Raw genomic sequence first — 13211 nt, 5'->3', positions numbered from 1 at the left:
AAACTATTTGGATTTCATTTCAATGATAAAATATAATGTAATTTATATTTTTAAAAATGTTAAATTTTGTTGAAATATGAGAAAAAACTGGGCAATTAAATTTATATCATTAAAAAGTTAACTGTGGTGCAAAATGATTTTTGTGTGCTGACATTTTATCAAATTTATAATCAAAATGTTACCTCGCTTAATTTTAATTACTTAAAAGCTTAAAAAAATCACTTTCAAGTTTACCTTTATCCCTTCAAAGGATAAGTAAAGTAAAGTTGTGCCAAAATTTGTAACTCTAGGTCAGATAGTATTCCCAATAGAGTGAAGGCAAACAGATGCACATTTGCTTTTATATAAAGTCCTGATTTATTCTTATTTATTAAATTTATTAATGCTTCATAAATAATTATCTGATAACAAAGTATTCTTTTCATTTTATTCAGTTAATTGACATATGTGAAGTTTTAAATAATGTTTGAAACTTATAGATTAAAATAGGCATACATTTATAAATTTTTAGACTACTTATAAAATTTTGTATGCAATTTTGCATAAAAGTTTTTAGGAAATTTAAACTTACAAAGTTGTGTGACTTTCCATTATTTTTGTTAGGTGCCAAAAGAATCAAGAGACCAAGAAGTTGAAATTGTTGTCCCTATACCTGAAGGTAAATCTTTTATACTTTTAATAATAAATTGCATGTTTGCTATACTTTTATAATATTTTGTAATGAGAGGCATATGATAAGGATGTGATGTGTAATAATTAGCACTATTACTGTTAAATGCTTTTTTATAATTATATTCATTATGTGCTGAACATATTAATGTTAATGATTGTGGTATATATTTTGTAATTTTTTAACATTTGGATTACTTTCCATTATATATATCATATTATATGATATTTAACATATAGATTTTAAAATGTATACATATATATTTGCAAGAATATTTTTTAAAAAATACATTTGGCAGTGTAATTTTTTGTGATGCCTGGTTTAATTTAATCTTTAACAATAGGCAAAAATAAAATTAAAAACCTTCTACAATGAGGAGATGCAAGAAAATTCCTTCCTCTCTTTTATAATGATTAGAAAATAAGAACTTCAATTCCTCTTGACATTCCGTAATGATTCCTTTCTTATAAAGCATCATTAATTTCAAATATCCATGATGATATAAGAGAAGGGAATAGAATTATAAATTAAATAGCTGTAGGGAAGACAGATTACTGAAACAGTATGAGGAAGCTCTGAATAATTTAATAATTCATCAGTTTTCTACAGGAAATACCTCATTGGAATACTGGTAACTCAATCCCAAAATGTTTCTGCATCCATCAAAGAAATGAGAACCTACTTATTTATGTGGCAACTTCACATTAATGAGCTTGTACATCTCTAATCAGCTAGGTAAAAGTAGAAGACGCTTTCATTCTCATGAAAAACAGCTTCTAATAAACAAAAAATTTTAAAAACAACAGTGTGGGGCAAATAATTGAATAAATTGTAGATATAAAAAATGCAATAATTACTCAAACTAAACATACACTACTCAAACTAAATTGCCTAATAATATTTCCCAAAACCAATCACCCTGTATTCAGAATTTATATATCAATGTTTAATTTCGCTTAATTACCAAAATTTCACAGAAGAAATTAGAAATATCCAGTGTTGAAATAAAACTTCTTGATGTGAATCTGTTTTATAATTCTGCAACTTCACAAGATAAGTGGAAGAAGACATTTGGAATTTTTAGATCTTTTTATTATTCTGTATCAGCTAATGAAGCATAGGTGCTCTTTAAAAAACTGCCTTTAATTTTACTGTGAAAACTTTTATCTAATTTAATTATGAATAATTAATATGAGAATATCAAATGTTTGAGTGATCAAAATCATCTGAAAATATTTTTTACAACAATATTTTGTAATTCTTATGTTAAAAACTTCCCTTTTTTTTTTAATACTTGAATCATTTGTTCAATGTTTATGTCAATAATGTAAATGTATATTTCTTTAGATGTACCAAGTTCCAGTGATGTTGTATTTGAATTTCATTCTGATGAAAATTGTATATCCAATCATTCCTTTGCTGACAAAAAGAGTTTACAAAGAACAACAATTGATGGTAAGTAATATGCTTGATATTTTTTTAATTATTATTATTAAACACATTGTTATGAAAAAAAAAAGAAAAATCGTGTATAGGATAGTTTTAATTTTTTGTGGCATGTTTTTGGTCTTTTATTTTCAATCTCAATCTATTAGAATAATTCATTGCTATGTATTTTTCTTTAAAAAATGTTTTTATATTAATTGTAAGGAAAAATATGTTCTAAAAATTTCAAACAGTAAATTTATAAATATTATTTATTATATTGGAAATGTTAATAGTTACTAATAAATATTATTTGAATTCTTAGATTATTTTTAAGTCATTTGGCTTAATTCTATAATTTAATTTATTCTGAGGTACATATACACTTTGAATATTAATTGAAGTAATTCTATTATATCAAGTTTTATTAAGGAGCATAAGTAATTTTAAATATCCATTTACTTTCAATTAATTTTGAAATTTTCCTACTGAAAATTTCTGAGACTTTAATTATTTCTTTTCATACAATATAATGCTTTCAATGAACAGCAGCTCAAATTTTTTGAGAAAATTATTGAAATTGTATTGATATTGCATTTGTATCTATATTTTCATCTATATTTATATTTTTGAGTAAATGTGTTTATTGTTTTGTAGAAGAATCTGAGGAACAATCATTAGTGACTGTAAATACAACTATTGATAATGTATGTAAAAGGATCCCACCATTGGAAAGATCCAATTCTGTAAAAGGTAAATATTTTTAATTTTTTGTATCGCCATATATGATTTTAGAATATGCACACATTAATTTATGTAAAAAATTTTCTAGTTGTAAGTAAGTAGATAATAATACTTAATATACTACATTTCTGATTTTTCTGTTTCCCATCTTAACTTTCATCTCATTTTCTCACAATAAATTCCCTCCTCCTTGTTAATGGATAATTCATTTTTTTAAAAAATATTTTAGCCATTAAATAAATTTATATATAATTTTAAAAAGTTTTATTTGTTACTTTTTTTTCACCTATAGTAACTAATTCATCTGAAATATTAGTTTTCCAGATTGTTGAACTGTTAATATACATCCATAACTATTTTAAATTTCCTTTTTATTATTTAAAAGATTAAAAATATCATTTTTATAAAAATTAGATTGATAGGGAAATGATTTATTTATTTCTAAATATGGTTACTGAATGAAAGCATTTTAATTTTTTACTTTTTAAGTTAAATATCCATGTTATCATTGCATGTAAGAATAATGTAGTGATTAAAAAAACAGAAAGAGATAACTTGAAAATAAAATTTAATACCCAAATATTCTATGAAGTAAAATATGTTAAGGAATAATTTAAGAAAAGAGTTTGCATCCATGAGGGAAAAATTATTAGCATTTTAAAATTATTTTGGTGATTTTTTTTTTTTTTTTAATGAGGCAATGCCTAAAAAAAATAAAATTGAATGAAACCATGAAAATGAAGTTAAAAATTTGCAATTTGTTTTAGCTGCTTTGGTATAATTTAATTTTGAAGATTGTTCAGAAATCCACCTGGCATGATTTCAGCATTTGAATTCAAATATTTATTGTTCAGTGTTGCAATAAGGGTATAATTTTGATGTCTCTAGATGAAGACCTGGAAAATTGATGCCAATTTGAGATCTTGGTACTGGCCTTATTATCTTTCATAATATAAATGACACACTATGTTCTTTCTTTTTTTTTTTTTTCCATATATTCGTTATGAATGCAAGAAATTGTGACATTTCATGAATTACTGTGGTTTACTAAAGAATTTTAAACTTTCTGATTTGTAAGCCATATTTTTGTAGGTTCTGGTAAAACAGTGCAGAGAAATGTATTTAGGATGAGGAGGAGCGTCTCGTGAAATTAATTAACTTCTCATTTTTTGATTTTCCATGTTATTCTTGATTGTTAGTTCATCAGCTAATTCTTTTAACTAAGTTTGAGTGAGAATATCAGAGATAAGATATCTGTCACAATTTCCAAATCACACCTTTAAAAACAGGAATTTCTAATATTTTGTACAAGTTTAAGAGTTAAGCTGTGCTCAAGCGGTCTGACTTCATGAAAATAATTTTAACCTCTCTTATCAACTTCATACTGAAAATATTATTTTGCCAACTGATATATTTTTCAATATAGCCTTGGACAAAAATTAGGTTTCCTTTGAGATTTTTGGATATTGCATCTTTGTGCTACATAATCATGTTAATCTTCCCATATTACTTTTATCCAATGCAAATATTGTTGAGTAATCAATTTCCTCTTCTAAAGAAGTTTTAAATTGAACTAATTATATTTTGATGTTAGTCCTACAATGTACTACAGTGGAATTATTTTCTGAAGGTGAGTCCTTAACAGTAAAATCTGAATTATTCAATTTAACATAGTGAAAATTTTTAAGTTTTAAAAGTAAACAAGAATAAGAGGATATATTCTTATCTTGTCCTTGATAATAAGATTGAAAATACTGAGAAGATCAAACTTAAAGTAACTGAACATTTCAAACTCAAAGAACACGTAACATCTAACTGTCTTCCAACCAGCATTAAAAAAACTCAAAACTAAGATCTCATATATTATCTAATTCTGTAACAATCACATATTGGTTTTAATTTAAAGCATATCCACTTTCTGCAACATTTTGAAATTAATAATACGCTAACTAATGTTGTATCTATTTTCAGTTAAACTAGTGTGGGTGCGAGGAATGCATTCACGGAAAAATAACTTTAAAAAATAGCTGCATATTGTATCCATTTAGTAAATGTAAATTTGTGTAGAACAGTTTTAGTGTCAATGAAAAGTTTTCCTGATAGCATATTTTATTCTGCTAAAAAATAAAAATTTATTTAAAAAATGTTTTATTTCCTTTAGTATAATTTTAATTGTTTGTATTTCATTTGAAAATAAATTGTAGTCTATGAAAATTTGAACTGTAAAAAGGTAATTATTAATATAAAACTTTCCTTTGGTTAGTAGATAATTACAGAATCTCAAATAACATATGATTTAAATAGCCTAAAATAAATTAATTTCTTTGTTCTGAGTGATTTAAATTTTGCTGTTATTAGAAAGTGAAATATCCCTTTTTTTTTCATGTTAATAATTTTTAGCACAAGCTGTTACACTAAAATATAACTTCTTCTCCTTTTTTTTTTTTTTTTTTTTTTAACTTTCTTGTCTTGTGAATCTATTAAAAATGTTGCTTTTAAATTCTAAGGACTTAATGCTTATTTGTTGAAAGTAAAAGAATTGCATTTTATCTTTGATGCATCAGAAAGTATTGAATATCACTGAATAATTTGGTGTTTACTATAAATTATTTGCCAGAAATACCTTTGAATTAAAAGAAATTAATCTGTGTAACATAATAATTTGAGAAATATATTAATTATGCCCTTGATTACAGTTTACCAAAAAATATTATTGGTAAGCATGCAACTTTATCTATTACTAAGCTAATATTTAATATGCCAAATTTTCCTGAATACGAAATTATTAATATTTTTAAATTTAAAATTGTAATGGAAAAAAACAGTGTAAGCCAAGTTGAAGTTGGTTTTATTTGTATGTGAAAAAATATTTGTTCTGCTCGAAGTCGGTTTTTGCAGCAAATAAGAAGAGAATTAAAGTTGATAAGATTATTGTTGCATTCTGTATGAATATCTTACAGATTTTTTTTTGTATTATTTGATCAGATTAAAACATTGACTGCCTTTTGATTTGCCTCTTATTCACACTTATTATCTAATGGACGACTCCTTCTTTACTATAGTTAAGAGATAGCAAAGTAGGAGTCGTCTAATTAGACTGATGATCCAAATCAAAAAAATATATCATAACAGTGAACATTTTAATACTAATTACCCAAATAAAATATTAATATATTAATATACATAGTTAATTTTAATGTATATGAGAAATGACTTCTCATTAAATAATGCTCTTATGTTTTTCAGGTATTTTAAAGTTCCGAGATGATTACCTAAATAGTCAACATTTAATACGTAAAGAAGCCATGCATTATGTAACTAATTTGAGCAGCTCTGTAGCCATTAAAGCATCTGAACAAGGTCTTTTAAAGTAAGTATTTATTCTTAAACAAGTGATTCTCCAACCAATGATTCTTATATTATTTGTAATGTGGAAATGAGTAATATTGTAATTTCTAACATTTAGTTGAGTTTATATTTCAACAGACCATTTCCGATAAAATATGTTAATGATTTGCTATAAAATGCATTTCTATCCTGCACATAAAATAAGCTGAGCAGTGTTTGTTATACATATGAATATATGTGGCGTTTTTTTACCAAAACTTCTGGCAATTTTATTGCACAAAAATTATTTCAATACCTCTTGAAAAATTACCTTTTTAATGATGTATAAATAACAATATAATTTTTACCCTAAATTTCTGCAATTTTTACTTCAAAAATGTATGCTTAGTTTGAAGAAAGTTTTATTATGTGTCCCTCGTTTAAAAAAATTATAAAGTTTCTGTTTACGTTTTCACATTCTTTTGCAATGTCGTAAGGAATTCTATTCATGTTATTTCATTGAATTTTTATATTTAATCTTTAAACAAAGCTCACTAAGATATTAAGTTTAGAAGGGTATAAAACAGAATGCTGAAATAAATATGCTTGTTATTTTTTTTTTTTAAATTATCAGCACATTTCAATTCAGCTAATATACTATTGGGTATAAATTTAATACAAATAAATTACTCAGCACCAATTTACTTTGGAAATTAACAATGCGTGAAGAATAAGAAAGTGAAATTTTAGCTCTGTGTAAGGCAACATTGCTGAATGTTAGATAATATATATAGTTACTTGCTTGTGATTTTGACTTGTGCTTACATGAAGAAACCCATATATAAAACAAATATAAAATAACAAAAATATTGTTATTTTATTATTAATTTGAATATCATTTGAACTTCCACCTTGATTTAAAGTTTAAAAAATAGTGAACACCAAGAATATCAAGTTTTGCATAAGAGAATTGATTAAAATCTAACATACCAATAATCCAAGTTGGCACAGGTGGTTAATGTGTATATTTATATACCTCAGTGTTTATGTAATAATTTTAAATCAGGTTACTTCTCAAGATAATTTCATAATCATTTGAATTCTGGCTTGACTGCAACTTTGGAATTGCATGGACTACTGATTTTCCCATGGAATCAACATTCAGTTGGTTGATTTTTTTATGAAATCATATAAGATAAAAAATTTTCCTTGCATCTTTTGTTTTCTTTTTTCTGTCTTTCTATTCTGTATACTACACCATGCTCTTACCATGATTTGGACAAAAAATCTTAATAATATAAAATTTGATTATTTTTTTTTAAATGACGAAGAATAAAAAATGTTAAAGAACTGAATGTTTGCTTCTTCAAATCATATTCTACATATTTATTTATTAAACCATTATATATATATATATATATATATATATAATTTTCATGGCATTATTTTTATCTTTTGCCCCATTTTAAATGCTTAACTCAAAAAGACATGCCAAATTTAAAATTTAAAAAAAAAATCAAATGCATTCAATAAGGTTTTTATACTTAGACTTTTTTTTTTTTTTTTTTTTTTTTTGTCATTTATGTTGAATTTATTGCCTATCAAAATTAAATTTCACCCTTAGAATGGATTTTTTTATATCAGTATTTGACTTCATAATATCTAATTTGAGCTTTTTGTTTTGGTAAATTATAAATATTAGTTAATTGCTTTAAAAAATTTGAAACACTTTGTAGTAATTAATTAATTATTAATAATTTATTAATATTTTAATTAATGTTATTTTTAGGTATTTTGTTAATAAAAATATTATGGTTAATTTTAGTTTTTCAATTACAGCTTGAAACAGAAATTTCCCAGTGCTTTTCAAGACATTTGCCTTTATTCAGAAATCAACTATTATATGGCTAATTATAATTTCCGTCTCAATGCTAGGCGTTTTTTACAAGAACTTTTTTTGGATGTTACATTTGAACAAGTAATGTGTTTCAATATTTCTTCTTATCATTTTTTTAATTATATGAATATTTTTAAAGCACAATCTCTATTTATATTGTTAGATGATTAAATTTTTCAAACATTTAAAATAAAATGTTTTTTTAATGTATTTTAAAAAAATATTCTTCTAGTATCAGTTTGATAGCAGTTATTTTATATTAGCCTTTTATTGCTTTATTGAATAAACAAAGGGAATTTTGGTATGAACTTAACATTCTTTTTTTTTATTATTATTCTGTTTACAGTTACAACAAGAAGCAGAATCTATTGTTGGCATAATCAGTATTCCACAAGTGGGTGGTAGTGAAGCCTGACATTCCTTTCATAATTATTAAATTAAAAAATTTAGCAGTGAACTCAATTGATCAGAGCCTTAAGATGAATGTATAATTTTGATAACAAAGTGTGTGTGTTCTTTTAAAGTGTTACATCTTATTAACATATTCATATGGAACACATTTTTATATTATATTTTTCATTTTTTATATAAATCAATTATTTATCAAACTTGATTTATATACATTTTTCTTTATTTTCTCTCAACTTCCTAGTTTTCAAATATATTATTTGTTTCTCAAAATCAACTGTTTGCGAAAAAAGACATTTAGTTTGTGAATAATTATGATCATTTTGGAGAATCGTAAAACAATCTTTCTTTATAAATTTTCGATACTGACATTTTTTTAATGCAGATTTTACTATAAAAGAATATGATAAAAAAAATTTTGTTTTATATATATATATATATAATATGCACTTCATATTAATGCTTAGAAAATTCTGTAATGTGAAAAAAAATTTAAATATATGATAAAATTTGATCTAAAATCTAAAAAATTGATGATCTAAAAAAATGTTGAGTTTTAAATGAAATTTTATAACTGCTTTATTGAATTTGGATAAATGTTATATCCTCAATATTATTTCATTTTTATAGAATATATTTATGTGTATTTTGTATTTTTTAATATATTTTTGCAATCAGAAATCATTAAATGTGCAAGACTGATTTTAGATGTTAAAATCGCAATGGTTATATTTGTATTTTTTATACTATTTTCTTTTGTTATTTTAAGGTTTTTAGTTTTAGTTAAGGACCATATTGCATTAGCACTGTGTGTTAAACATAATAATGTCACATGTTTCAATTTCAATAAGGAGCATAAACTCTTTTTCCTGTTTATATTTTGTAATATCCAAAATAAATGAAAATTTTTTTAATGTAACTCGAAAGCTACAAAAAAATGTAAGCATTTTATTTTGCTTTGGATTTATTTTTGTTATATAGAACATTTTCATGTTTGAAATAATTACCAAAAATTTGTACCAAACATTTCATAAATGCCTATTTTTTAACAAATTGTGAATTAACAATGTTAACAGTCATATGCATTCATGCATAAATAAATTTCTGTTCAATATGTGAAAAATTGTATCTCAGATTAAGATAGGTGATGAATTGAGTTCACTGTGTTACAAATGACTAGTCTTCCCTTTCCTATGAATTAATTTTAATGTACATAATATTATATACATATTTTTGCATGTTGTGTTTTGTTCTGTGTATGTATAATTCATTTTATGTCGGACAAAATGCAAGTCAATGAGATTTAAAATAATGTTCCTTCGTATAGATGAGGTATTATTAGATATTTATATTAATTTTTAAGATGTTGGATTGTTATTACTTCATAACAAATGTTTTTCTATAAGAGAATTTTATTTTTTGATATCGTTTGTTATAAATTGTAAATAATATTTAAGAATGTAATAAATTCAGCATCTGCAATGAATCTTGTGCTAGATTCATGAGGCTTTATGAAAAGAATAAACATTTTTACTTCTATCTCTGCTTGCTTCATTTATTTTTTCAAAATGTATATAATAATTTTCAGTCACATCAAGAATTAAAATTATGAATGTATTTTAAGCAGTAATTTAAAATATATATCACTGATATTTTGAAATTTGATGTCATATAAAAGTTAACAAGTAATAAGCATATTTTAACTTTGTGCTAAACAGTTACAAATATATGTTTGAAGAGAAAAATCTTTTACTGGTCTTGTCTATAGGTTTGTTTCATGAGTCTTTCTATTAATGTAAATGTATACTAGTATAAAGGGGGGAAAAGCAATTATTCTGTATTGAATTCTAACAAGATTTAAAAATCAAACAAGCCAAATAACTGCAAAATATTGATTATATATATATATATATATATATACACATTAAACCTTCAACTCATGCAAGGAGCCTAAAGTTTAGAAAAAAAGAAACTTTTATCTTAAAACTATACAGACTACATTTCTGGCTTCTAATAATTCAAAATGGCAGAAAAATTAATTATATTAGGAAACTGTTTCAAACTGTCAACATTGAGTTTACTCTAAAGATTTAAACTTTTGGAATTCACATGAAAATTTGTAGATTTTCTCATTTCACAAACAATCACTTTGCAGTATTTTAAATTTAAAAATCTTTTTTGGATAATTAACTAATGCAAGTAATATTTTGCATTTTATTTTGATCAAAGTGCATAATTTTTATGAAATAAGCCAGAATTTATCATAACGACATGGTTGCACTTCAATTCTCACCCACCTCTTATCCAACCATTCAGCCAAGTAGAGAGTGTTAAATAATGTTTAATTAAAAATAATTAAAATTCAGATTTTTTAAAATAAAATTTTTAGCATTATAAAATTTTTTGATCTAATGCATCTATTTATGTATCCATCTGTACACATTATTTGTACCAATTCATTAGTTTGATGCATCTTTTTACATCTGGATATGACATTCAAAATTTAATTCTACAAGACTTATCTTGTAGAATTAAAACATCAGTTTCTTTTGTCAAACTTTACATTTTTGGATAGAGTGACAGATTATATTTTATCCAAAATCATTATTTGGTACTTAACTCCTCAAAATCTTGTTTACCTTATATGTTTATTTATATATCTTGTAGAACTGATGTGTCAGTCATGTCAAAAATTTACGTATTTGGTGAGGGCAACAGATTATATTTTATCCAAAATCTCTGAAGGAGTCTTAAAAACTCCTACAGACTTGAGTTATTATTATAATTAAAAATATTGTAAACGTTTATGAAATTTGAGCTTTTATTTCGTTTCGTTAACTCAGTAAGCTTATTATTATTTATTATTAAATATTGTGGAGCAATTAAAGAATAAAATAATTTTTATCAGTTATAAAATCTTCCAAAATTGTTCCAAAACAAAAACGCTTTTTACTCCTAAAATAGAATTTAACTCTCAGCGAAGAAGTTTAGTGGTGATAATTTTATAAAAACAATTCATAAAAATAGATATGTATTTTTTTTTTTTTTTTTTTTTTTTTGTCCGTCATTTTTCTGTAATTCTCTCTCAGAATGAAATTATCTCAATCCAATCTCAAGAATTGATAAAAAATACCAGAATTATTCTTAATTATTCCGGAAAATAATTGTTTATTCATCCACATCATCTTAATACAGTTTTTATTGCGTGTATTTCCTTCCTACGCGATATATTTTTTCGTTAAGAAATTTATTTCCGATTCTTCTTATTCAATTTAGGTTACAATTCCCAATAGGTAATAACTTTCTCAAAATAGTAATTGCTTTTCAGCTGAATAATGAATTATAAAATTATAATTCACTGAATTTTTAATGTATAAAAATATCTGTTGAGCTATATTAAGCTCGATGCCCCATTGTCGATCTCCCCCCCCCCTTATTCTTTAAATAATGTGGCAAAAAGATGGATTTTTACCAAGCATATTGTTCATATGATTTGTTTATATTACCATGATATACCCGTTTTTACTTATTAATAAAAAAGTCAGGATATAGCCTAATTTGATTATCGATGTCTGAGACAATTTTCGTAAGAAATGAAGAAGAATGTGGGAAATTATGAGATAATTGATTATTCTTCAATAATATGACCAAACATTCTTCTGTAGGGGATCCCTAATGCTCACTTAGACTTAAATCTGCTCCTGGTAACATATCTAGCAAATAAATCATGATTATAAATTATAGTTTATAATTCAGGTTTATAATTACTCTTATTAAAGTAATGCACAAGTTTAATAAAAATTATAATAAATGCATTTATTGGGGATTAGAAATTTGATATTTAATCTAGTTATATCGCATAAATGAATAACATAAAATATCTGTAATCGTTAATCTAACTTTTAAAATGAAAGAGAATTGACATTTTATTATGCAATGCAATATTAAAAATATCCATAATTTTAAAGTTAGGAAAGTCTCCTAAATAATGCAAGTATGCTTAATAAATATTGTATGACAAATTTAATTCAAAATGGAATTGCATCAAGCTTGAAATCATACCCAGAGAAGAAGAGAATCTAATATTTGAAAACTACAAAATAACTTATTGGCTTTTCATAGGTTTCATGGATTAGTTTCATAGGTAAAGTAAAATTCTTGGTTAAAGAACATGTTTAAATACACAACAAAAGAAGATCAAATGCTTTAAAAGTTTGTTGAAATAATGAAGTACGTTTGATTGAAATTTCGACTGTGAAAACTACTATTGCAAATCATATTTAAAATTAATTTTTTAATTTGTTAAAATTACAATAAAATTTCGTACAAATTAAATTTATATCCTTTAAAAGAACAATTTTCAAATTTTAATCAGGCATATTTTCATTCGATAACATTTTCTTAATTATTCATAAAAAAAGGCAATGAAATTTTGTCCGTCTTTCAATTAATTAATATTCTAATCAAACTTTCGATTAAAAAAATCACTTTAAGATGTACATACCTAACTTCCGAAGGGCCAAGTGTTTGGCAACTTTAATTAAAAAACCTTGTGATGCTCCAACGAATAGATTGACAACAGACACGTACTGTTTGCTTATCATTAACAGTGATGATGGCACAACAAGCGTTAAATACGGACGATTTTTTCATCTATTAGGCGTCATAAAAATAAATTCAGACATTTTTTAAAAAGTTGTTTTAAATGTTTTTAATAAAATTGTTCTAAACTTGCTCAGA

The 13211-nt window shown here is 24.2% G+C and overlaps 1 protein-coding gene across 1 annotated transcript in view; it reads left to right on the top strand.

Annotated features, from left to right (window-relative positions):
* Positions 1–8910, top strand: part of LOC129971385 (rapamycin-insensitive companion of mTOR-like) — a 50324-nt gene extending 41414 nt beyond the window's left edge. The window contains exons 27-32 of the mRNA XM_056085104.1: positions 604–658; positions 2018–2125; positions 2753–2848; positions 6086–6209; positions 8006–8144; positions 8410–8910. Coding sequence (XP_055941079.1) covers positions 604–658; positions 2018–2125; positions 2753–2848; positions 6086–6209; positions 8006–8144; positions 8410–8478 — 591 coding nt within the window. The 3' untranslated portion in view covers positions 8479–8910. The remainder of the gene's footprint in view (positions 1–603; positions 659–2017; positions 2126–2752; positions 2849–6085; positions 6210–8005; positions 8145–8409) is intronic.
* Positions 8911–13211: the final 4301 nt, after the last annotated feature.

The sequence above is a fragment of the Argiope bruennichi genome, chromosome 1, assembly GCF_947563725.1.
Source record: "Argiope bruennichi chromosome 1, qqArgBrue1.1, whole genome shotgun sequence".
Taxonomy (NCBI): Eukaryota; Metazoa; Arthropoda; class Arachnida; order Araneae; family Araneidae; genus Argiope; species Argiope bruennichi.
This window is presented reverse-complemented; position numbering and strand designations above follow the sequence as displayed.